This window comes from Coregonus clupeaformis, unplaced genomic scaffold (genome assembly GCF_020615455.1).
Source record: "Coregonus clupeaformis isolate EN_2021a unplaced genomic scaffold, ASM2061545v1 scaf0632, whole genome shotgun sequence".
In the NCBI taxonomy this organism is placed as follows: domain Eukaryota; kingdom Metazoa; phylum Chordata; class Actinopteri; order Salmoniformes; family Salmonidae; genus Coregonus; species Coregonus clupeaformis.
Window position 1 is genome coordinate 81,329 of NW_025534087.1, and position 24,982 is coordinate 106,310.

The 24,982-nt window shown below is 44.5% G+C and overlaps 1 protein-coding gene and 1 pseudogene across 1 annotated transcript; one reads left to right on the forward strand and one right to left on the reverse strand.

Moving 5' to 3' along the window:
- Positions 1-1,258: 1,258 nt before the first annotated feature.
- Positions 1,259-24,968, reverse strand: LOC123485251 (annotated as a pseudogene).
- On the forward strand, positions 6,401-16,883 carry LOC121540829 (tripartite motif-containing protein 16-like). The gene is made up of 6 exons (XM_045216186.1): positions 6,401-7,056; positions 7,469-7,564; positions 15,391-15,624; positions 15,791-15,950; positions 16,076-16,135; positions 16,372-16,883. The coding sequence occupies exons 1-6, from the start codon at positions 6,475-6,477 to the stop codon at positions 16,881-16,883; spliced, it is 1,644 nt and encodes a 547-aa protein (XP_045072121.1). The 5' UTR covers positions 6,401-6,474.
- Positions 24,969-24,982: the final 14 nt, after the last annotated feature.

Here is a 24,982-nt window from a genome sequence, read left to right on the forward strand (position 1 = left end):
GAACTTAGGGAATGATTTGTACCAAATACAATGCTCTTAGTTTTAGATGTTCAGGACCAGTTTATTACTGGCCACCCATTCCAAAACAGACTGCAACTCTTTGTTAAGGGTTTCAGTGACTTCATTAGCTGTGGTTTCTGATGTGTATATGGTTGAGTCATCAGCATACATGGACACACATGCTTTGTGTAATGCCAGTGGAAGGTCACTGGTAAAAATTGAAAAGAGTACAGGGCCATGAGACAAACATTGGCAGTAGAATGGCCTTACTAAAATGCTCAATGACTTTCAACGTGGCACCGTCATAGGATGCCACCTTTCTAACAAGTCAGTTTGTCAAATTTCTGCCCTGCTTGAGCTGCCCCGGTCAACTGTAAGTGCTGTTATTCTGAAGTGGAAACGTCTAGGAGCAACAACGGCTCAGCCGCAAAGTGGTAGGCCACACAAGCTCACACAACGGGACCACTGAGTGCTGAAGCGCGTAGCAATTAAAAATCGTCTGTCCTCGGTTGCAACACTCACTACTGAGTTCCAAACTACCTCTGGAAGCAGTGTCAGCACAAGAACTGTTCGTCAGGAGCTTCATGAAATGGGATCTGTGGACGAGCAGCCGCACACAAGCCTAAGATCACCATGCGCAATGCCAAGCTTCGGCTGGTAGTGTAAAGCTCGCCGCTATTGGTCTCTGGAGCAGTGGAAACGTGTGATGAATCACACTTCACCATCTGGCAGGCCGACTGACGAATCTGGATTTGGCGGATGCAAGGAAAACCTACTTGCCCCAATGCATAGTGCTAACTATTACGTTTTGTGGAGGAGGAATAATGGTCTGGGGCTGTTTTTCATGGTTTGGGCTAGACTCCTTAGTTCCAGTGAAGGGAAATCTTAACGCTACAGCATACAATGACATTCTAGATGATTCTGTGCTTCCAACTTTGTGGCAACAGTTTGGGGATGGCCTTATTTGTTTCAACATGACAATGCCCCCATGCATAAAGCGAGGTCCATAGAGAAATGGTTTGCCGAGATCGGTGTGGAAGAACTTGACTGGCCTGTACAGAGCCCTGACCTCAACCCCATCGAACACCTTTGTGATGAATATGAACGCCAACTGCGAGCCAGGCCTGATCGCCCAACATCAGTGCCCGACCTCACTAATGCTCTTGTGGCTGAATGGAAGCATGTCCCTGCAGCAATGTTCCAACATCTAGTGGAAAGCCTTCCTAGAAGAGTGGAGGCTGTTATAGCAGCAAAGGGGGGACAAACTCCATATTAATGCCCATGATTTTGGAATGAGATGTTCGATGATTAGGTGTCCACATGCATTTGTCCAGCGCTACAGGGGACTAAGGTAGTGTAGAGGTCACAACACTGTTTCTATGGAGACTGTTGTGGAGGAGCGTTCCATGGTGTCGTAGAATCACAGGCAGGTCTTGTACTGCAGGAGTTTCTCTGCCAGAAGGGTGCTTCCTACTCCTCTACTCTGCACTACACTCAGGTCTAGGTTCCTGGGACACAGGGGAGGAGAGACTGCTAGGGTGGATCTGTCTCAATACTGTCACCTGCCTCAATACTGTCGCCTGTCTCAATACTGTCACCTGTCTCAAAACTGTCACCTGTCTCAAAACTGTCACCTGTCTCAATACTGTCACCTGTCTCAAAACTGTCACCTGTCTCAATATTGTCACCTGTCTCAATACTGTCACCTGTCTCAATACTGTCACCTGTCTAAATATTGTCACCTGTCTCAATACTGTCACCTGTCTCAATACTGTCACCTGTCTCAAAACTGTCACCTGCCTCAATACTGTCACCTGTCTCAATACTGTCACCTGTCTCAAAACTGTCACCTGTCTCAATACTGTCAGCTGTCTCAAATACTGTCACCTGTCTCAATACTGTCACCTGTCTCAAAACTGTCACCTGTCTCAATATTGTCACCTGTCTCAATACTGTCACCTGTCTCAATACTGTCACCTGTCTCAATATTGTCACCTGTCTCAATACTGTCACCTGTCTCAATACTGTCACCTGTCTCATCTGCACAGACTATATTAATACTTTGTTCAGGTCACCTCAAGGGGTCAAGGAAATTCTCAAATTTGTATCACTGAAAATCCTCATGTCCTTTGCCTCATCTACAGTGACTATATTGATACATGAGAGGTTCTCATACTGGACCTGGAAGATATCCACCAGAACACCCGAGTGTTTATGGTCATCAACATGGCTAAGAAGAAGAAGAAATGCTCCAGATTCCCTTCATGCAGTGTGTTTGGGTAGAAGTTACCTGTAGTTGGACAGGAGAACAGTACTATCAGTGGCCATAGGACTGAATCACCATAATGCAGACAGAACCCCATCAACCATTCCAACATGAATGTATGTTCCTCTTCAGTTTCTATGGTTACGATGATGCATCTGTTAGTGAAGCCTTTACCTCCAGAGAGTAGGTAGACCAGCTGGATGATGAGGGCTCCCAGGAAACAGCTCCCTCTGTAGGACAGGGGGAGGAAGTGCAGGGAGATGCCTCTGATATGACTGGGTGTCAGGTGGAAGGAGATCACAGAGCCTGGAACAGAGAAGAGAGGAAGGCTGGGAAGAGAAAGAAGCATTCATTTGGTTCAAACGTCTCTTGTCTGTCTCTAATACACCAGTAGGGGGCATCCTAACCCTAGCTTCCAGAGTTCAGAATACTATCCTCCGTGTTGGCAGTTGGTTCCAAAACTCCACATTCTAACTTCATCCTAACTACATATGGTGGTCCTCTGTAGCTCAGCTGGTAGAGCACGGCGCTTGTAACGCCAAGGTAGTGGGTTCGAACCCCGGGACCACCCATACACAAAAAAATGTATGCACGCACAACTGTAAGTCGCTTTGGATAAAAGCGTCTGCTAAATGGCATATTATTATTATTATTATTATATGGTGTCCATTGACATTCGAAATCTCAAACCCAGTTTGTCTCTGTGTACGAACAATGTAGCAGCAATAGGTGTGTCAGAAATACGTGCTCAGCCAGCCCCAGTAGGATGTACTGGGGGAGCCAGCTGGAAGCAGGCCATGGAGGACACCTGGAGCACCTTCCCTGACAGGGCCTGCTCCGTCAGAGGATAGCCCTTCCTGTGGACCTCAGACAGGCCCGCTACCAGGACAGACTGGGCCGCACACGCATGACCCAGCACTGAGAGAGGAGAGGAGGGAGGGGACAGGGAGAGAAACAGAGAGAGAGAGAGGGAGAGAGAGAGAGAGAGACATTAACATTGACTGGCTCATTGATGTGGATGGTATTTGTGTGTGTGTCTGTGTGTGTGTGTGTCTGTGTGTGTGTGTGTGTCGTGTATGTGTCTGTGTCTGTGTGTGTCTGTGCGTGTGTGTGTCTCTGTCTGTGTGTGTGTTTGTGTCTGTTTGTCTGTTTGTCTGTCTGTCTGTCCGTGTGTGTGCCGTGTGTGTGCTTACTGATGACTCTGTCGGGGGAGAAGGGTGTTGTGATCTCCACATGAATCTAGGTAGCCATAACCAAATCAGCTAGTCACTGAGAGACGATATATCAACACAGAGATGGGCAAAATATACTGTACATCAAAAATGGATCTTGTTAAAAATACCAGATACTCTAAAGACTAATGTATCAAACTTAAATACAAAATACGTTTGTAGTTGTATGTAGATAAAATACAAATACATACAGGTAAATACATTTGCTAGTATACACCTTCACTACAACAACATTCTCAGTGACGGAAGAAAACAGCTTTTAACTTTCTATGACTGTGATATGAGATTGTTCATCTACCTTAGTTGAATGTACTGATGGTAAGTCTCTCTGGATATGAGTCTCTGCTAAATGACTAAAATGACAATGTAAAAATGAACAATTGCAAAGCACACTGGGTATTATTATTGGCCTTCTTTTGGGTGCAGAGCCCATTATTTTAATACCCAGCATATTTTTCAAGTGTTCTTTTTTACATGTATATTTAGTTCATTTAGCAGACGCTCTTATCACACCATAGTGCTATCAGACTTCTGATACCAATGCAGGGTGAAAGGGGGGCCACAAGATGTGAATCGCTATTTAAAAAATGGTATAGAAAAGTATTTTGTATTTTCAAAATACATTGGAGTGTAGTTCATCCCAGCATAATTCAAATGACTAAATACTCAGAAGTAATTAATATATGTATTTCAAATGCATGTAACATAAATACAAACTATCTCTGCCGACTACCAAAAAATCTGTCACACTTCCTTATCAAAGAAACCACACCCCCTCTACATACAGAGTACACATTTTTGTCATTTACTAGTCACTTTATCAAACCATAGTGCCATCAGACTTCTGATACCAATGCAGGATGAAAGGGGAACACAAAATGTCCAACCCCTATAAAGAATGGGATAGAAAAATATGTTGTATTTTACAACAACAAAATGTTTTTACAAATTACAGGTCTCAAAAGTATCTTGTTCCAAATACATAGGATTGTAGTTCAGGCCAGTGCAATACAAATGACAAAATAGTCAAAAGTCATTGAAATATGTATTTCAAATACGTATTAACAGAGATACTGCCCATCTCTGTCTCCACATTATCTTCTGTAACATGTTGAAGGGAATGCCTGCTGTTGGAAGCGTACTCCACCCTAAAGCCACTCTCCAATTAGGGCCACATCCTAGTTAAGCAGTACACCTTGCTGCAGTCAACTCTCTATGCCCATTTGGTGAGCCACCATGCGGCTGGTGGGTCTCCAACCCAGCCACTATCTCAAAGACTATGGACCTCTTGATGAACTCTTTTGATATCGTTTTGATTGGTATGGTGGCCAAAGACATTTCAGTTATAGTTTTGACTTAAAGGGATACTTCAGGATGTTGTCAATGAAGCCCTATATTTATTTCCCCAGTCAGATGAACTTGTGGATAACATTTGTGGTGACAGAAATTGACTTAGGTACAAGGTAATTAAGTAAGATGACATACAGTTAGTCTTAAAGGTACTAAACGTAGTTATTGTGTGAAGAAGATATAATGAAGAAAACCTTCTGCCAGTAAAACTTCATTAGAACAGTGTGTCGCACAAGTTCCTCTTTCTGGTCCTCTGTCTAAACCAACTGTTCTAGGCGAAGTGCCAAAACAGCTTCTGGGTGAGGGGCAGCATCCTGTTGTTGAGATAGAATTCACAACAGCTCAGCATTAGGGTTGAAAACTGAGATGTGTCAGTTCTCAGAACCCTGTTCCGAGAACTGAAACAACACCCTGATCTCTTGAGTTTGTAAGTGATTGCCCAGTAATTATGCTCTGAGGAGAGATAGGTATTTTATTTTGCCTTTTCAATGCCTTTTCAAAGTGATTTGTGAAACATTTATTTTTAATAAAACTCCAGGACATTTTCCTGTTTAAACCGGTCCTTTGCCTCCAGTGTCCTGGTCCTAAAAAAACCCTGCAGACAGAGTATTCTACTACCACGGATGGGTAGAAATTACTACATACAATTACAAAATACAGATACAAAATACCATCAAGATCAATGTATCAAAATAAACTACTAAATACTTGTATTTTGTAATGTATTTCATTCAATGTAATGTATTCATTTTAAATACAAAAACACATTTGCAAGTAACCGATCCGAACACCAACAACATTCTCAGAAACAGTGACAAAACCTTTTTTCTTGCTATGACAGTGATACTGTATTTTGCTATCTACCTTAGTTGAGCAAGTCACTCTGGATAAGCTAAATGACTCAAATGTAAATGTATATGTGAAAATTAACATAAGAAATTAACTGCAAAGCACACTGGGTATTATTTTTGGCCTTGTTTCGGGGCGGAGCTCTTTAGAATAATACTCAGCATGCTTTGCAATTATTCATTTTTACATTTACATTTTAGTCATTTAGCAGGGCGAATTTCAATTAGTGCCTTCATCTTAAGACAGCCAGGTGAGACAACAATATATTACAATCGTATCAAGTACATTTTCCCTCAAAAAAGTTTTTATCAACATTTTCCCATATACATTTATATGTAATTCATTTAGCAGATGTTATTATCACACCATAGTGCTATCAGACTTCTGATACCATTGCAGGGTGAAAGGGGGGGCCACAAGATGTGAACCGCTATAAAAAATTGCATAGAAAACGATTTAGTATTCTGAAAGTACAAAATACAAAATGCATTGGAGTGTAGTTAAGCCCAGTGTAATTCAAATGACAAAATATTCAGAAGTATTAAAATATGTATTTCAAACATAAATACTAACCATCTCTGCCTACTACCCAACACTCTGTCACACTTCCTTATCGATGAAACCACACCCCCTCTACATACAGAGTACACAGTCAAGTAGGAAGCCACTTCCTGTCCTCTGGTGTAGAGGTCCATGAAACAGAAAGTCATCTTTGACACTGAACAGAAAGTCATCTTTGACACTGCCATTGCTTAACCTACGGGAGAGAGCACCAAAATGGCAGAGAATCAGGAACTGTTCTGTTGCTCCATCTGTCTGGATCCACTGAAGGATCCGGTGACTACTGCCTGTGGACACAGCTACTGTATGGGCTGTATTAAAGAAAGCTGGGATCAGGATGATCTGAAATGTGTCTACAGCTGTCCACAGTGCAGACAGACCTTTACCCCAAGGCCTGTTCTGAAGAGAAACATCGTGCTGGCTGAAGTGGTGGAGAAACTGAAGAAGACAGGACTCCAGGCTGCTCCCCCTCCTGCTCTGTGCTATGCTGGACCTGGAGATGTGGCGTGTGATGTCTGCACTGGGACCAGAAAGCAGAAAGCCCTCATGTCCTGTCTGGCGTGTCTGGCCTCTTACTGTGAGACTCACCTCCAATCTCACAATGAATCTTCTGCTTTGAAGAAGCACAAGCTGGTCAAAGCCACCGCACAACTACAGGAGAAGATCTGCTCTCATCATGGCAAACTGCTGGAGGTTTACTGTCGTACCGATCAGCAGTGTATCTGTTATCAGTGTACAATGGATGAACATAAAGGCCATGATACAGTGTCAGCTGCAGCAGAGAGGACTGAGAAACAGGTAAGACCAGAACAACTTGTTGGTGACTGTCTGATAAACAAATAATTAAACATACAGTAGGAACTAAGGCTGTTTGAATATGAGATCATTAAATGATATCGATCCAGGGCAGAACAAAAATGAACACAAACCTTGATTATATAGATGTGTTAACCCAGAGTCTCCAAATGTATCACCATTTTCTAAAGTCAAACACCATTGTAATTTGTTATCAAACACCCAATCAGCTCCCCTGTTTTGTGCACTGTTAAAACTATAATCATTCACATAACAATATAATAATATAATTTCACACAGACACTTCCTCAACATATTAATCCCTATCTTCTATGTGCCCTATGTCCCATTACTATACTATTGATCTACTGGACAAATAAAGCTTGATAGCTCGTTGAAGAGTGATTCTCCACAGAGGCAGCTGGGGATGAGTCAGCAGAAGGTCCAGCAGAGATTCCAGGAGAGAGAGAAGGAGCTGAAGGAGCTCCAACAGGCTGTGGAGTCTCTCAAGGTGAGTATTGTTGACCAGAGGAGAGGCATCATTTCACTTCTCTCCTCCAGTCAGAGAGAGAGAGAGAGGGAGAGAGGCCCCTCTCCAATCCCACTGACCCACTGTTGGAAACAGGCTGTTTGGACCCATTTCAGAGAATATACTGCTTAATGTCACTGGTGAGATATGAACCCAGGTCAACCACAGGAGAAACCAACATCTTGACCGTTTCACCAAGAGGGCATTCCTTATCGGGCCAAAGGCCGACACAGATTTTGAAGTTGCAGGCGGGGCTACCTCATCACAAAACCTTGAGTAACCATGACTGACTCATGTCCCCTATACATTAACATGGAGCTCTCTCTCTCTCTCAATTCAAATCAATTCAAAGGGATTTATTGGCATGGGAAACATATGTTTACATTGCCAAAGCAAGTGAAATAGATAATAAACAAAAGTGAAATAAACAATCAGAAATGAACAGTAAACATTACACTCACAAAAGTTTCAAAGGAATAAAAACTTTCAAATGTTATAACTCAAGTGCAAACAGAGTGAGCCATTCGCCAGACTGAGTTCTGGAGGTGAAATGGAAATGAATGAGGGAAAGTTAAGTGAGGTAGAAGGTGTGGTGAAGAGCTCGGAACCTGGCATCAATGGACATGATAAAGAAGAATCTGGTGCAGTAGGAGATACATTGTAGGAGAACGTGGATCCATACCTTTTGGCAGATCCATTTGTAGTTTCAGGGTGGGTGGGAAAGGAGTTGGGTGCAGTTGAATCAGTGAAGGTAACCTGTAGTGGACTTGTGATATTTGTTTGTGTTTCTTCTGACCAGAGGGAGTGGGCGCTCCGTGTCACGCAACTTGGGTCAAGATCTGTTTCTTGCTTTGCTCTTAGGAACAGGGCACCATTGAAAGGAGTGATTTCTGGGGTAGCATTAATTGTGGAGGTGGAGCAATTCAAGTTTAAGCTTCCTGGTGTTTGTGATGCCCGCCGTTTGGTGCAACACAGACCCGGTGGTGAGCGTGGTGAAACAGAGTAGTCACTGTCAGTCCTTTTGAGTTTTGAGTCTTTACCCGACAAAGTCATGGTAGGATATATCTTTTATCCTGTTAGAGCTTTTGTGGCGAATCCACTGTGCTGATTCAGGTGCAACGTTTATGGTTATGTTGCAGCAGTTTGTAGGAGGGAGATTCCAAGATGTGGGAAGTGTGCAGGAGGGCATGGGATAGAGGATTGTGTAGTTTTGGTGGATAAAGTTGTGTGTGTCAACTGTTGGGATGCCCATGTTGCTGGGGATCTGAAGTGTCTGGTGCGAGAGAGGCAGGTTGAGGTGGCTAGAGTCAGAGTAGTGCAGAAGGTGTCGTATGCTGAGGCAGTGAAGGAAGTAGAGGAGGATGGGTCAAGGGTGAGAGATCCTGAGAGGATCCCTGTGAGTAGTAGATCTGTGCCAGCACAGAGGGATAGGCCAACGAGTGATATATGCTTTAGTAAAGTTAGCTTCTTAGCGTTCATAGCAATGGTTATCAACTGTACCGCAGAAATGGAACGTAAATCACCGAAAATAGATATTGTGGTGGCAGCTGCAGAGAAGTATTTGGGCATACAAGATTAGACTTCAGAAGAGTTACAGGGTGTGTTGAGTGGTGGTGTCCCGTCCTCCCAGGCCGTTGGCATGGTGCAGGAGCAGATAGGGTCAAAGTAGTGGAATGGGGTAATGGGTATTTAATGAGTGTAGGGTTAGTTGGAAGGGTGTTTTTTGTATTATTATAATTTCCCCTTTTCCCATTTTGTATCACAAAGTATAATGGATTTATATTATAGTCCAGTTGGGGGAAATGTCGGTGGACCAAGATTCAAAGGTCAGATTAGGAAGGAAGAGGTGGTGTTTTCTCGATTGTGCTTAGGACATTGTACATTGAACTCGTCATTACATCTGGTTGGCAAGCATGTGAATGGTTTGTGTCTGGAGGGTACGTCGATGAAACGGTGGAGCATGTGTTGTTATATTGTTGTAAGTATGTTGAAGAGAGGGAAAGATTGAAGTGTAGGGTCATTGAGGTTGGACAGGGTTGGGGGGGGGGGGGGTTGGAAGGGATTTTGGGGATGGGGGGAGGGTCTATTAGAAGTTAGTAGGGCTCTTCTTTATCTTCTCAGAAGTACTGAGGTAGGTAGGAGGATTTAGAAATGTTGGAAACCGTGATTGACCACACACTCCAGCACAGTAAGTGGCGGCATGCACCTTTAACGTTGGTTTGTGGACCGCCATTATATCATAGAAGAAGAAGTTGGTTGCGTGAGAGTTTTGTGGTTCGTGAGGAGGGCTACTATTCTTTTTTCTTTTGGTTCTTGCGTATTTAATGAATTTATTTTCTCAAGGTGGAGGGTTTGTTTTTTTGTGTCCACTGTTTATCGTTTAGAGTTGAGGGGGGAGTAGGGGTAGTTTGTTAGGGCGGTGTGATGGCCTCATCCGAGTGGAGAAGAAACGCTGTCGCTTCGGGTGCGTTCCGGAGAAAGGTGTGGAGGAAGTTTTGCTCATGGTCGGCGAACAGGTTGGAGCAGAACATTTGCACTCTGCATCCAGAATGAACAAGGCGGTGGTTGTGTTAATGAAAAATGTTTGTCTTGTTGTGAGTGGGATTTTTGTGAGGGGTGTGTTGGTGCAGATTTCGCCTCTTTCGATAAGAGTGGTGGTGGCTAATCTGCCTCCGTTTATTATTTATGAACAGACCGCAAGTAGTTGGTTAGTTTTGGTAAATTTGCAAGTGGTTTTCGTGTGCTCTCGGCTGGGTGCCAAGCGGAATCTGTTAAACATGTCTCTTTTCGTAGACAAGTGTTTGTTTCTTAACAAACCTCAAGGTTACACAGGGGAGGGGTGGAACACAGGGTTTGCTAGCACAGATAGTTTTCGGTGTTTCTAGTGTGGGGATCATCAGTTATAGGCTACAAGCAGCAATATGATTGATAGGTAGGACAGGTATTGAACCCCGGCCAAATAATCCCTACTCAGATGCGCTAACCTCAACCCTAGTAAACATGCATTATAAAAACCTTCTACATAAAATTATCTCATATTGGGAGTAAATAGCCTCTGAATAGAAAAGAAAAAACACTGCATCTTCCAGCCCACCAATAAATTACATAATGCAAACGTCGCGGTTAGCATATTTACCTCAACATGCCCCTCGCTTGCGTGAGAAGGCGGAGTGCTCGATGCTGGTTGATGAATTTGACAATTAATGTACTAGGAAAATAAGTTTTTGTCGACCAGAGGTGACTGAATTAATGTTCAGGGTTATTGATAATCATTATAGTAATGAAGTATAATTTCAAAACATGACCATAAAAAAAGGTAATAATAAACATTAATCATCATTATATTACTTCACAGTAATGTGTTAAATGCTTTTTCAGTCCTTCCTCTTGCGTTAGCAGTGTGGAAAGGGACAGTAAAAAGCTCAGGCAGGAGGAGTTTTCCTGTGAGGTGGAGTGGTGGTGTATCCAGGGAGAGAACTAAACTAATCTTCTGAAATGTCATTCATGGTCTCATGCTTCCATCTATTGGAATTATTAAGCAACTGCAGTAGTACTGAATAAAGTGTTTTTCCTTACTAATCTGTACTAAAATAGTGATTACTCAGAATTGCAAAAAAATGGCAGGGGTACCAGGAGGGAGGAGAATACATTTTTTACATTTTAGTCATTTAGCAGATGCTCTTATCCAGAGCGACTTACAGTTAGTGAGTGCATACATTTTCATACTGTCCCCCCATGGGAAACGAACCCACAACCCTGGCGTTGCAAGCCCCATGCTCTACCAACTGAGCTACATGGTAGTAGTGCATGGCCAAGTGGTGGTGCGCAGGCCGTGGAGAAAGCGGTGGTGGGGAGGGTTGCAGCTGGGCTACATGAGCTGAGGCAGGTTTCTGTAGTAACAGAGACTCCGGTGGGCGAAGGCTTGGTGGGCTCATCCCAGGAAATATTGCCTGTCATTGGGGAAGAGGCTCTGATCAGGGGGAAGTGCAGGGGGGCAGAGACTGGGGAGGAGGAGGACGGTACCGTGCCAATGGAGGAAGAGGAAGAGGGGGGAGGTGAGTCTGCGGGAGCGGAGGACAAGGCGTCTCGTTTTCAGACGGCTCATTGGATCCAGAGCTGACAGCCAGTCAGGCTGAGGGCCCAGTATATACGGTGAGAGAACTTTCTAGGTTCCTGATGGAGACTAAAGGGGAAAAATAAGGTTCTGCTGGAGTCTTATTTGATTGATCCTGGAAGGTTTGTAAGATCAGTACAACACGTGATGAAGAATGAGGGGTTTAGTGTCCTCTCACCCAGGAAGCGGTATAGGCTGAGAAAATGGCTCATGGGTTCTTAAGGGCATGTCTTCAGAATCTGCTTAAATGGATGTTTTTTTCTGGCATGGTGGCTTTATGGGCTTCTCTACTGGTTTCTGATTGTGGTGATTTCCCTCCCACCTCTTATGGAGATTTCACGGTTAGACTTCCTTAACATGAACGGCGGCAGAGACTGGGGGAATATGTAAACCAAAAACATTTAAATGCCATGGCAGAAATCTTAGTGCAGGGGTAGCAAAAGAGGTGTGTAAGGGTAGGTTGTTAGTGTTTAGAGCCCAAATAATGACCTTGTCTTTGCTTTCATAAATGTGTCTGCACCTGGTCCTCTGTAGCTCAGCTGGTAGAGCACTGCGCTTGTAACGCCAGGGTAGTGGGTTCGATCCCCGGGACCACCCATACACAAAAAGAGAAAAAGCTCGTATATTATATATAGTACAGGCAGTTCTCTGTTTCACAGGAAAACAAGGAAACCAAGAAAATCCCTTGTTTTACGTTTGTCTGATGGGCGGGTAACTTCTGTTGTGGGGAGATGAGGGAGCCTGATGGGTGGGTAACTTCTGTTGTGGGGAGATGAGGGAGCCTGATGGGTTGGTAACTTCTGTTGTGGGGAGATGAGGGAGCCTGATGGGTGGGTAACTTCTGTTGTGGGGAGATGAGGGAGCCTGATGGGTGGGTAACTTCTGTTGTGGGGAGATGAGGGAGCCTGATGGGTGGGTAACTTCTGTTGTGGGGAGAGGAGGGAGCCTGATGGGTGGGTAACTTCTGTTGTGGGGAGATGAGGGAGCCTGATGGGTGGGTAACTTCTGTTGTGGGGGAGATGAGGGAGCCTGATGGGTGGGTAACTTCTGTTGTGGGGGAGATGAGGGAGCCTGATGGGTGGGTAACTTCTGTTGTGGGGAGATGAGGGAGCCTGATGGGTGGGTAACTTCTGTTGTGGGGAGATGAGGGAGCCTGATGGGTGGGTAACTTCTGTTGTGGGGAGATGAGGGAGCCTGATGGGTGGGTAACTTCTGTTGTGGGGAGATGAGGGAGCCTGATGGGTGGGTAACTTCTGTTGTGGGGGAGATGAGGGAGCCTGATGGGTGGGTAACTTCTGTTGTGAGGAGATGAGGCTGTGGAGTTGTACTCTGATTTATAGAGGGCAGAACTCTGTGGTCCTCTGTAGAGCATGGCCCTTGTAATGCCAGGGTAGTGGGTTCGATCCCCGGGACCACCCATATGTAAAAATGTATGCACATGACTGTAAGTCGCTTTGGATAAAAGCGTCTGTTAAATGGCATATTGTTATTATTATTATTATTATTATTATCCTGGGTGTTCTCAGGTTCTGCTCACAGACCTTTCCAAACTCTCTCAGTCACAGAGAAATCAAATAGACCTTTCCCTGGCCTTACACAAACTCTCAGCTGCTGTCTCTCAGACGGTCTGCCTGTGGATTTTTATAAAAAGTTCTGGGGAATTATTGGACAGAACGTGTGTTGCGTGAGTGCGTCGGGGTGGGGGAGCTGCTGCTAAGCTGTAGACCACCGGCTTTGACTCTCCTGCCCAAAATAGGGATTTGAGCGACATAAAGAACTGGAGGCCTGTGGCATTGCTCTGTGTGGACTATAAGGTCTTTACCAAGGTCCTCGCTAACTGACTCAAGTCCCACCTGGACTCTATTGTACACAAGGACCAAACGTACTGTGTACCAGGACGCTCAAACACAGACAATCGGTTCATAATCAGGAGAAAGCCTTTGATAGGGTGGACCATGAATATCTGTTCAATGTGTTGTTTTGGTTGTGGGGAGAATTTTGTGGCCTGTGATCAAATGTTAAATAAATAAATATAAATAATATGCCATTTAGCAGACGCTTTTATCCAAAGCGACTTACAGTCATGCGTACATACATTTTTGTGTATGGGTGGTCCCGGGGATCGAACCCAATACCCTGGCGTTACAAGCGCCGTGCTCTACCAGCTGAGCTACAGAGGACCACGTAATGTCGCGGTCGTATGCTGGGGCTTCATGTATGGTCAAGGTGTGGGGAGGGCTCAGTAGGCCAGTCTGGGTAGGGAGGGGCATTCACCAGGGATGCCCTCTGTCAGGGCAGCTATACACTCTTGTTATTGAGCCCTTTCTGGGCCTGCTACGCAGGAGGCTACAGGGAGTGTGGGAGCCAGGCATAGGGTTGTGGACAGGCATAGCAGGGTCAGCATACGCTGATGACGTCTGTGTTGGTTAGGGATGAGCAGAACCTACAGGCCCTGGAGAATAGTTTGAGGGTGTACGAGGGGGCGTCTTCTGCTTAGGTAAACTGGGGCAAGAGTGAGGCTCTGTTATGTGGGGCATGGAGGGACAGGGCACCTCCGCAGCTTCCAGGGGGGTTGCAGTGGGCTGTGAGTGGCTCAAGATGCTTGGGGTGTATCTGGGCTCGGAGGGTTGGGATAGGAAGAACTGGGAAGGAGTGTCACAAGCGGTGGTGTCGAGGCTGACGAAGTGGAGGTGGCTCATCTCCCAAGTGGCATACAGAGGACGGTGCTGATCATCAACAACTTGGTGGCATCCTCTCTATGGCTTAAATTGGCCATTCTCAACGCCCCCGGTGGTCTGCTTGTGGACCTGCAGCGCAAGTTAGTGAATCTTTTCTGGTCAGGGTGGCAGCGTTCTGACTCAGCAGCACAGAGGCTACTGTACCGTACGGAGGTGGGCTGGAGGGAACCAGCAAGTGCTCTGTTGAGGAGGGCTGGTGGTTTGGGGCTGGATCAGCAGCTCTTCATCATGCGGCAGGAGAGACTCAATACAGCAGGGGTCTCTGATTTCTATGCTGCAGTACTGAGGGCTGGAGCAGCCTGAGGAGGGGCCACCACCGTTTCCACCACTGCAAGTGACAGCAGAGACTGGGGACTGGCAGGAGAGTCTGGAGGACTTACTGACTTTTAACACTCTGAGCTTAGTGGGAGTGAAGGGGCATCAGTGGCAGGGGGTTGTGGGGGCTGAGAGCATGGCAGGGTATAGGTGGAGGGTGCTCTATAAGCTCCCAGTGCTGGAAAGGTCAGGGGTCGTCCAGTGGAGGGTATTACATGGAGCCCTGGACACCAATAGCTGGTTGGCTCGGGTTGACCTGGGAGTTGGGGAGGGGTGTCCGTTTTCTGCAATGACAGACTGTTCATCATGTTTTTTCTGTGTTGCCAGGGTAATGCCATTACTGTTGACGCCTTAGGGTTGAGTTTGAGTTGTACAAAATGATCAACAGTGTGGAGATGTTTCAGGAGGTATGGGGGCTCAGGGGGGCTGTCTGTACGGCTGGAGAGGAGGGGTTGGATGGACGGTTGGAATGTGGTGCTGGATGGTGTATTGTACTGTGGTGTTGGGTACTGTATAATGTGATTGTATGGAGGTTGTGGTGGCACGCAATGTGCTTTTAGGAATGGGGGTGTTCGTGTAATGAGCATGGCTCATTAAAGTAAGACAAGTCAGTCTCTCTCTCTCTCTCTCTCTCTTAACAGCGCTCTGCACAGGCAGCAGTGGAGGACAGTGATAAGATCTTTACTGAGCTGATCCGCACCATTGAGAGAAGGCGCTCTGAGGTGAAGGAGCTGATCAGAGCCCAAGAGAAGGCTCAAGTGAGTCAAGCTGAAGGACTCCTGGAGCAACTGGAGCAGGAGATAGCTGAGCTGAGGAAGAGAAGCACTGAGCTGGAGCAGCTCTCACACACAGAGGATCACATCCATTTCCTCCAGGTAACTCAACTGCCTTGATACATGTGATATGAAATTAAAACTCTCAATCATTTAGTTCTGCTCCCTCTCTCTCTCTCTCTCTCGCTCTCTCCCTCTCTCTCTCTCTCTCTCTCTCACTCTCTCTCTCTCTCTCTCTCTCTCCCTCTCTTTCTCTCTCTCTCTCCAGAGTTATCAGTCTCTCTCCGGTACCAGTGTATCTTCAGACTTACCCAGCATCGTTGTCCGTCCTCTTCAGTACTTTGGAGATGTGAGTAAGACTGTGTCTGAACTGAGAGAGAAACTAGAAGACGTCCTTAAAGGAGAATGGACCAAGATCCCCACTACAGGTGTGTTAAAAATAATAAGAACATCAACTTTAAACCATTGAAAGTTCCCTACTAGTCATATACATGTGGAATATGGTATGATAATAACATTCCCTCTCTCTGTGAATGTGTTTGTGTGTCTGTAGTGAATATAGTGGATGTTGTACTGCCTCCAGAGCCCAAGACCAGAGAACAGTTCTTACAATGTGAGTCTCTTTATTCTGAAGTAACTAACAGTCTCTTTTTACTGACACTCCTAACAATCCCTCTAGAAATATATAGCAATAGTAGATCTAATCAAAGACTGGGTATCTATCTGACTCCTCATATTTTTCTGATTTGATCTCTGCTGTGCTCTAATCAAAGACAGGGTAGATACAGTATCTGACTTCACTTATTGTTCTAACTCCCCTCATTGGTCCCTGCTCTGCTCTTCTCCCAGATTCCTGTCAGCTCACACTGGACCCAAACACAGCACACACACTCCTCTCTCTGTCTGAAGGGAACAGAAAGGTGACCTATACAGGCCAAGTCCAACCATATCCTCTTCATCCAGACAGATTCACCAACCACTACCAGGTTCTGTGTAGAGAGGGTCTGTCTGGACGCTGTTACTGGGAGGTGGAGTGGAGTGGGTGGTGTGATACAGCAGTCTCATATAAAGACATCAGCAGAACAGGGACAAATGGTGCATTTGGATACAATAACAAGTCCTGGAGTTTACAGTGTCGTAGAGGTAGTTATTGTTTCAGACACAATAATGTTGAGACTAAAGTATCAGGCCCTCAGTCCTCCAGAGTAGGAGTGTACCTGGATCACAAGGCAGGTACTCTGTCCTTCTACAGTGTCTCTGACACAATGACCCTCCTCCACAGAGTCCAGACCACATTCACTCAGCCCCTCTATCCTGGGTTTTGGCTCTATGATAGTACTGCTGAGCTGGTTAAACTGTAGTAGGGTCCACATAGATACTAGTCATGCTGATGTAGTCTATAGCTGAGCTGGTTAAACTGTAGTAGGGTCCACATAGATACTAGTCATGCTGGTGGTGATGGTCCCCAGAAGGGGTGCGTCACTTGAGTGGGTTGAGTTACTGACGTGATCTTCCTGTCTGGGTTGGCGCCCCCCTTGGTTTGTGCTGTGGTGGAGACCTCTGTGGGCTATACTCGGCCTTGTCTCAGGATTGTAAGTTGGTGGTTGAGGATATCCCTCTAGTGGTGCGGGGGCTGTGCTTTGGCAGAGTGGGTGGGGTTATATCCTTCCTGTTTGGCCCTGTCCGGGGTTTCTTCGGATGGGGCCACAGTGTCTCGGACCGCTCCTGTCTCAGCCTCCAGTATTTATGCTGCAGTAGTTTATGTGTCGGGGGCTGGGGTTAGTTGGTTATACCTGGAGTACTTCTCCTGTCTTATCTAGTGTCCTGTGTGAATTTAAGTATGCTCTCTCTAATTCTCTCGTTCTCTCTTTCTCTCTGAGAACCTGAGCCCTAGGACCATACGTCAGGACTACCGGGCATGATGACACCTTGCTGTCCCCAGTCCGCCTGGCCTTGCTGCTATTCCAGTTTCAACTGTTCTGCCTGCGGTTATGGAACCCCTACCTGTCCCAGACCTGCTGTTTTCAACTCTTAATGATCGGCTATGAAAAGCCAACTGAGATTTATTCCTGATTATTATTTGACCATGCTTGTCACTTATGAACATTTTTGAACATCTTGGCATGGTTCTGTTATAATCTTCACCCGGCACAGCCAGAAGAGGACTGGCCACCCCTCATAGCCTGGTTCCTCTCTAGGTTTCTTCCTAGGTTTTCGCCTTTCTAGGGAGTTTTTCCTAGCCACCGTGCTTTTACACCTGCATTACTAGCTGTTTGGGGTTTTAGGCTGGGTTTCTGTACAGCACTTCGAGATATTAGCTGATGTAAGAAGGGCTATATAAAATAAAATTGATTGATTGATTGATGATTCATTCTGCTCTGTTTTTATGTACAATGATTTGATTGATTTGATCTTCAGAAGATGTTGTGAATTACAATTCAATGCATTCATATTTTTTTAAGTGCAATGTTTTAATCTTATATATTTACATTAATCATGATGTATGCTGTTAATGTATGTTGGTTGTCATTCAGAACCATTGAAATGTTTTCTCAATTGGTTCTCTGTCTCAATGTCATTTTCCTCAGTATCATGGAACAGGTAGTGTTACTTACTTGCTAATTGAACTATATGGGCCGGTTTCCCGGACACAGATGAAGCCTAGTCCTAGAATAAAAAGCATGTTCAATGGAGATGTCCGGGAAACCGGCCCTAAATTTGGCATCTTTTATTCTCCCGTACTGCTCAGTCAAGCAACATTAAACCTGTCCAGCAGGTGGTGCTATTAACCAAACAATAAAAACCCAGCAGATATCTTGACTTGCCACTCAGTATATCAGTAATGTTCAGAATTGTACTTTAATATCATTGGAGATTGATGGTCTTTTTAATCCACTATCTAGAGTCAGGAACAGATGAAGTTAGGTCTGCTACTGTTCAGTTATTAAATATGATTCATAGTGATGGGAATTAAAAAATCCATCTAGTAGTAGTTTTCCTTTGCTATTTATTCCAAGGTGTGTCTTTAACTTGTAAATGGATTGTGTTGAAGCTGGCATGTGGTGTGGATGATAGAATAGAGTGAATAGAGGAGAGAAGAGAGGAGGAGAGGAGAACATCATATAGAAGACAGATAAGATAGAGAGACAATTCATACCCAGGGGAGTTACTGACTCTGGCCCAAATGACACCCTGTTCCCTACGTAGTGCACTAGGTTACTTCTGACCAGATCTAAAGTAGTGCACTACATAGGGAATAGGGTGGAGATTGGAGGTTTGCTCACTGGCATTAGAATATTAGAATATCACACTGTAATGTTAGTGGTTGCCTCATTAGAATATCATACTGTAATGTTAGTGGTTGCCTCGTTAGAATATTATACTGTAATGTTAGTGGTTGCCTCATTAGAATATCATACTGTAATGTTAGTGGTTGCCTCATTAGAATATCATACTGTAATGTTAGTGTGTTGCCTCATTAGAATATCATACTGTAATGTTAGTGGTTGCCTCATTAGAATATTATACTGTAATGTTAGTGGTTGCCTCAGTAGAATATTATACTGGAATGTTACAGTGAGAGAAAAAAGTATTTGATCCCCTGCTGATTTTGTACGTTTGCAAACTGACAAAGAAATGATCAGTCTATAATTTTAATGGTAGGTTTATTTGAACAGTGAGAGACAGAATAACAACCAAAAAATTATAAATTGTTATAAATTGATTTGCATTTTAATGAGGGAAATAAGTATTTGACCCCTTTGCAAAACATGACGTAGTACTTGGTGGCAAAACCCTTGTTGGCAATCAAGAGGTCAGACGTTTCTTGTAGTTGGCCACCAGGTTTGCACACATCTCAGGAGGGATTTTTTCCCACTCCTCTTTGCAGATCTTCTCCAAGTCATTAAGGTTTCGAGGCTGACGTTTGGCAACTCGTACCTTCAGCTCCCTCCACAGATTTTCTATGGGATTAAGGTCTGGAGACTGGGTAGGCCACTCCAGGACCTTAATGAGGTTCTTCTTGAGCCACTCCTTTGTTGCCTTGGCCGTGTGTTTTGGGTCATTGTCATGCTGGAATACCCATCCACGACCCATTTTCAATGCCCTGACTGAGGGAAGGAGGTTCTCACCCAAGATTTGACGGTACATGGCCCCGTCCATCGTCACTTTGATGCGGTGAAGTTGTCCTGTCCCCTTAGCAGAAAAACACCCCCAAAGCATAATGTTTCCACCTCCATGTTTGACGGTGGGGATGGTGTTCTTGGGGTCATAGGCAGCATTCCTCCTCCTCCAAACACGCTGAGTTGAGTTGATGCCAAAGAGCTCCATTTTGGAGCACAACACTTTCACCCAGTTCTCCTCTGAATCATTCAGATGTTCATTGGCAAACTTCAGACGGGCATGTATATGTGCTTTCTTGAGCAGGGGGACCTTGCAGGCGCTGCAGGATTTCAATCCTTCACGGCGTAGTGTGTTACCAATAGTTTTCTTGGTGACTATGGTCCCAGCTGCCTTGAGATCATTGACAAGATCCTCCCGTGTAGTTCTGGGCTGATTCCTCACCGTTCTCATGTTCATTGCAACTCCACGAGGTGAGATCTTGCATGGAGCCCCAGGCCGAGACAGATTGACAGTTCTTTTGTGTTTCTTCTATTTGCGAATAATCGCACCAACTGTTGTCACCTTCTCACCAAGCTGCTTGTCGATGGTCTTGTAGCCCATTCCAGCCTTGTGTAGGTCTACAAACTTGTCCCTGACATCCTTGGAGAGCTCTTTGATCTTGGCCATGGTGGAGAGTTTGGAATCTGATTGATTGTTTGCTTCTGTGGACAGGTGTCTTTTACACAGGTAACAAGCTGAGATTAGGAGAACTCCCTTTAAGGGTGTGATCCTAATCTCAGCTCGTTACCTGTATAAAAGACACCTGGGAGCCAGAAATCCTTCTGATTTGAGAGGGGATCAAATACTTTTTTCCCTCACTGTAGTGGTTGCGTCCCCCTTTTTTCTTCTGTTGTTTTCCCTCAGTGTTCCTTATTGAAAATCAATTAACAATTCATCCCCGCCCAAAAAATCCTATTACGGTTTTGTTTTAATCACTTTGGTACTATTTTCACAAGCAGGTGGTACATTTTCACAACTCTTAGTATAAAACTCCAAGCTGGTCACGCTTGTAACCAGCCAGTCTTTCATTCAAAACCTGTCATTGTGCATTCATTTGGATTGGAAACATCTCTCACCACACAACCATTGATTCAAAATATAAATGTAATGAGAGCATTGGTTTAATAACCAAAACAACTTAAAACTACTCAATTGAAAATATATCATTAACTACCAGTTAATCCAATAGCAATCACTGCAAGATAATTGTTTCAAATAACCCTTAGAAGTGCTGAAATTAATATGCTACAGTACTGTAGATTACAGTTTACATTAGGCAATACACTTACATTACCCAACAACATTGACAATCTATCATTTCCATGATATCGATCCAATGTGTAATCAAAGGTGTGATCAATGATGACATCCTCTACAATCATTCATGGGGATTTTTTTTTATTTTTCTGATATAATTGCAACATACAGTACTGTCTGTAATTAGATGTAAGACATTTAAATGAAACATTACATGAATGAAAATAAAATAATGTTTAGCACGCATTAATTAGCATCAAGCCCTATCTAGAGCATTTGGCCATAAATTCTCATCCACATCAGTAAATGTCCTCATTGTTCATGCACCACTGGAGAAACCTTTCGGCATGTTGAATCAAAGCTTGACATTGGTCTGCATTGATGTCATCACATGCCTCTTCCATGGCCAGAAGGAGGGTGGCACGCTCATGGGGATGGCGATCGTACACCTTCCACCTCCATGATGAAAAAAATAATTTAATAAGGTTGAGGAAGGAGAGTACCGGGGCTGGTATAGGGTCACGAATCAGGGAGGGACCTGAAACCATGCCTGAACCACCTCTGAATGGTGGAACCTGACATTGTCCCACACAATGACATAGGTGACCCCTTCACCTTGACAGGCCTGCTCAATTTCATTGAGAAACACAATGAGGTGTGCAGCGTGGTAGGATCCAAGTAATGGTCTATGTCCTACCACACCATCTTCAGAGATAGCTGCTGCTCTTGGAAATGTTTCCCCCGCGTTGTCCAGGCACTTGGACGGACGCCCGTTGGCAGATGAGGTTCCGCCCACGGCGCCAAGTTTTGGCCCAGGTTGAAGCCCGCTTCATCAACAAAGATATACTAGTGATGGTTCACAGCAGCATCAAGCACCATCACCGTCTAAAAATATATTTTGGGTAGTTATTTTTACAGTATAGTTCCATTATGATATTGTGAAGTAGCATGTGCATTAATAGCAACAGTAATACAGTGTATTTATATAGTGCTGTACCTGAACATACTCGGCCCGCAGTTGTTTCTCTCAGAAGGCTCCAGGTCAATGTGTTCCATAGATACCTGGTGCCTCTTCAAAAGGCGGGTGATTGTTGGTAGGCTGATGGATGCCACATTGGCAAAGGTGTCATCATTCTCCTCAATGGCCTGCTTTATTTCAGACAGACGTATGTCATTCCTGGCCCTCACCATTTCCACCACTGCCCACTCCTGCTGGTCGGTCAGCACACGACCACCACCATGGGGGTCTTCTGTCAATTCTGAGGGTAGAACAAGAGTATACTGTCAGTAGATCATACTGGAAGAATACTGGAACAAGTTATGTGAATTCACATGCATTACAACATGTAATTTATTGTAAATGTAATGGTAAAGCATAGCGCATATCCAGCAGACTTACCGGTTTTCTTGGAGAAAATGTTCTTATGATTTAATTGACAGTTGATCTTTTCAGATTGGGGTGAACTTATCTGGCAGCCTCTGCCATGGTAAGGCCTCTGTTTACCACATGGTCAACAACGATGGCCCCCAGACTTCATTAGACACAACAGTTCCTTGCCGTCTGCTGTTGTAGAAATATATATGACTCATGAAGTAGTCAACTCAAACATATCTCACAAGAAACTGGAGCCTGTGAATCCAAGAATTAGACTTTTATTATCTAATAACGAAAGCCGAGCAGTTCCATGAAACGGCTGTCTCTCTCTGGCTTAGACATCCCTTTTATAAACCAAATGCACAAACATGCAGACATGGCATATACAGTTACCCCCGGTTAAGTGATTAACCATTAAGCGCAGTTAGACTAAGTTATGGTCAAATGTATTTAAACAAATGAGAAGAGAATCATATGAAAAGTATTGTGAGCATTGCATTGTGAAAGGCATTTACTTTATATGAAAGTTATTTCTAGATGAAACACTGATTTAGGTTTTGGTGAAAATGTTACTGTGTGGTATTGTGTTTTGTACTTAGTCAATTGAAAATGTGCTTCAAGTTTTGAAGAAAAAAGTAACAGCCTTTTTGACGATCTGTGATGAGTTTTGTTCTAAGAGTTGTGAAATTTTACCACACACTTGTGAAAATAGTACCAAGACAACACTGGGGAACAGGTTGTCTGGAATCCAGTAACAGTGGAAATTGACCCCCTCCTCTCTCTCTGTGAGTTATCAGTGCTCTGTACAGGCAGAAGTTAGTAAGTATGAGACAATCTTTACTGAGCTGATCCGCTCCATTGAGAGAAGGCGCTCTGAGGTGAAGGAGCTGATCAGAGCCCAAGAGAAGGCTCAAGTGATTCAAGCTGAAGGACTCCTGGAGCAACTGCAGCAGGAGATAGCTGAGCTGAGGAAGAGAAGCACTGAGCTGGAGCAGCTCTCACACACAGAGGATCACATCCATTTCCTCCAGGTAACTCAACTGCCTTGATACATGTGATATGAAGTTGCATTTTTTAATAGTGACAGAATTCGAAATGTCTCCTTAGCTGAAGACCAAAGAAGAGTTGTCCCTCTGTAAGTGATATTCAAACACCCTCTCAAAGACAACATACATGTTCTTTCTTTTACTTATTGGGTTTTGTTCTTCATCAGTCAGACGTCCTCCAGCTGACATTGGATCTGAATACAGCTCATCCAGAACTCAGGCTGTCTGAGGTAAACAGGAAGGTGACAGCCACTGATAAAGCTCAGCCCTATCCTGACTACTGGAGACAGCTGCTGTGTAGAGAGGGCCTGTCTGGAGTCTGCTACTGGGAGGTAGAGTGGAGCGGTGGATGGGTTGAAATAGTAGTGTCATATAAAGGGATCATCAGGAAAGGAAAGGTCCCAGAGTCTACATTTCTAGGTAACAGTCAGTCCTGGACTTTGGAGTGCTATCCCCCCATTGTAGGTTTTGGAACAATGCTAATCAAACAGAAATATCTGTCCCCTGCTCCTCCAGAGTAGGAGTGGACCTGGACCACAGGGCAGGAACTCTGTCCTTCTACAGCGTCTCTGACACAATGACCCTCCTCCACAGAGTCCAGACCACATTCACTCAGCCCCTCTATCCTGGGTTTGGGATTGGTACAAAATCATATCTCAATAATTACCAGTAGGTACAGATGATTTCAACCATTTCAGACATATTGATGGAGAGCTTCTGGGTTATTAACAGTCTTCCAGTAGGCCTCTGATCTGGTTCAATTCCCCTTTTTTAAAGTTATTGTAAAAATAAAAATAAAAGCCTGGTCCCAGATCTGTTAGTGGTCTTGCTAAACAGATGGCATGATGGCACATACAGACTGACACTCAGGCTTCAGACTTTTACTGTCTACCTGATCACCTCTTGGCTGTTGCAATCCTCTGTAAATGTGTCTCTTTTTCTATTGATGTAAACTGTAGTACTGGCAAACCAGTCAAATCAGAAACTGGGATCATTGTTGATCCATTTATGATCAGATGAGAATATTTAAATCACCCATGTACATGTATGAATCCAAACAATTCTGTATTCTGAATCAATGTGATCTTTCAATATAAAAGTCAAAATCATGACATTGGAATTGCTCTGTTATTGAATTGATTGACCCAATGAATCAGCTATTTCCAGTCATCTATGTAGCAGTAATTCCACAGGGGGAGGAAGTGCAGGGAGATGCCTCTGATATGACTGGGTGTCAGGTGGAAGGAGATCACAGAGCCTGGAACAGAGAAGAGAGGAAGACTGGGAAGAGAAAGAAGCATTCATTTCGTTCAAACGTCTCTTGTCTGTCTCTAATAGACCAGTAGGGGGCAGGTACACCAGTAGGGTGTGTGTGTGTCTTTCTCTGTGTGTGTGTGTGTGTGCTTACTGATGACTCTGGCGTGGGAGAAGGGTGTTTTCTCCATGGACAGGTAGCAGGAGGTGACACACTCCATGAGAGGGGCCAGCAGCAGCAGAGGTAGGATGCTGATGACGTTCATGGCACCGATGGGCAGGAGGAAGCTGTTCAGGTGCAGGTTAGAGGTCATGGTCTGAATGTAGTAACCTGATGGAATCTGTGGGAGAGGTCAGGGTAACAACA

Bases quoted from the DNA above. Each gene is read 5' to 3' on its own strand.
- LOC121540829 (XM_045216186.1), top strand. From the start codon at position 6,475: ATGGCAGAGAATCAGGAACTGTTCTGTTGCTCCATCTGTCTGGATCCA. The intron at 15,625-15,790 runs GTAACTCAACTG...CTCTCTCTCCAG, and splicing joins ATCACATCCATTTCCTCCAG to AGTTATCAGTCTCTCTCCGG. The intron at 15,951-16,075 runs GTGTGTTAAAAA...GTGTGTCTGTAG, and splicing joins GACCAAGATCCCCACTACAG to TGAATATAGTGGATGTTGTA.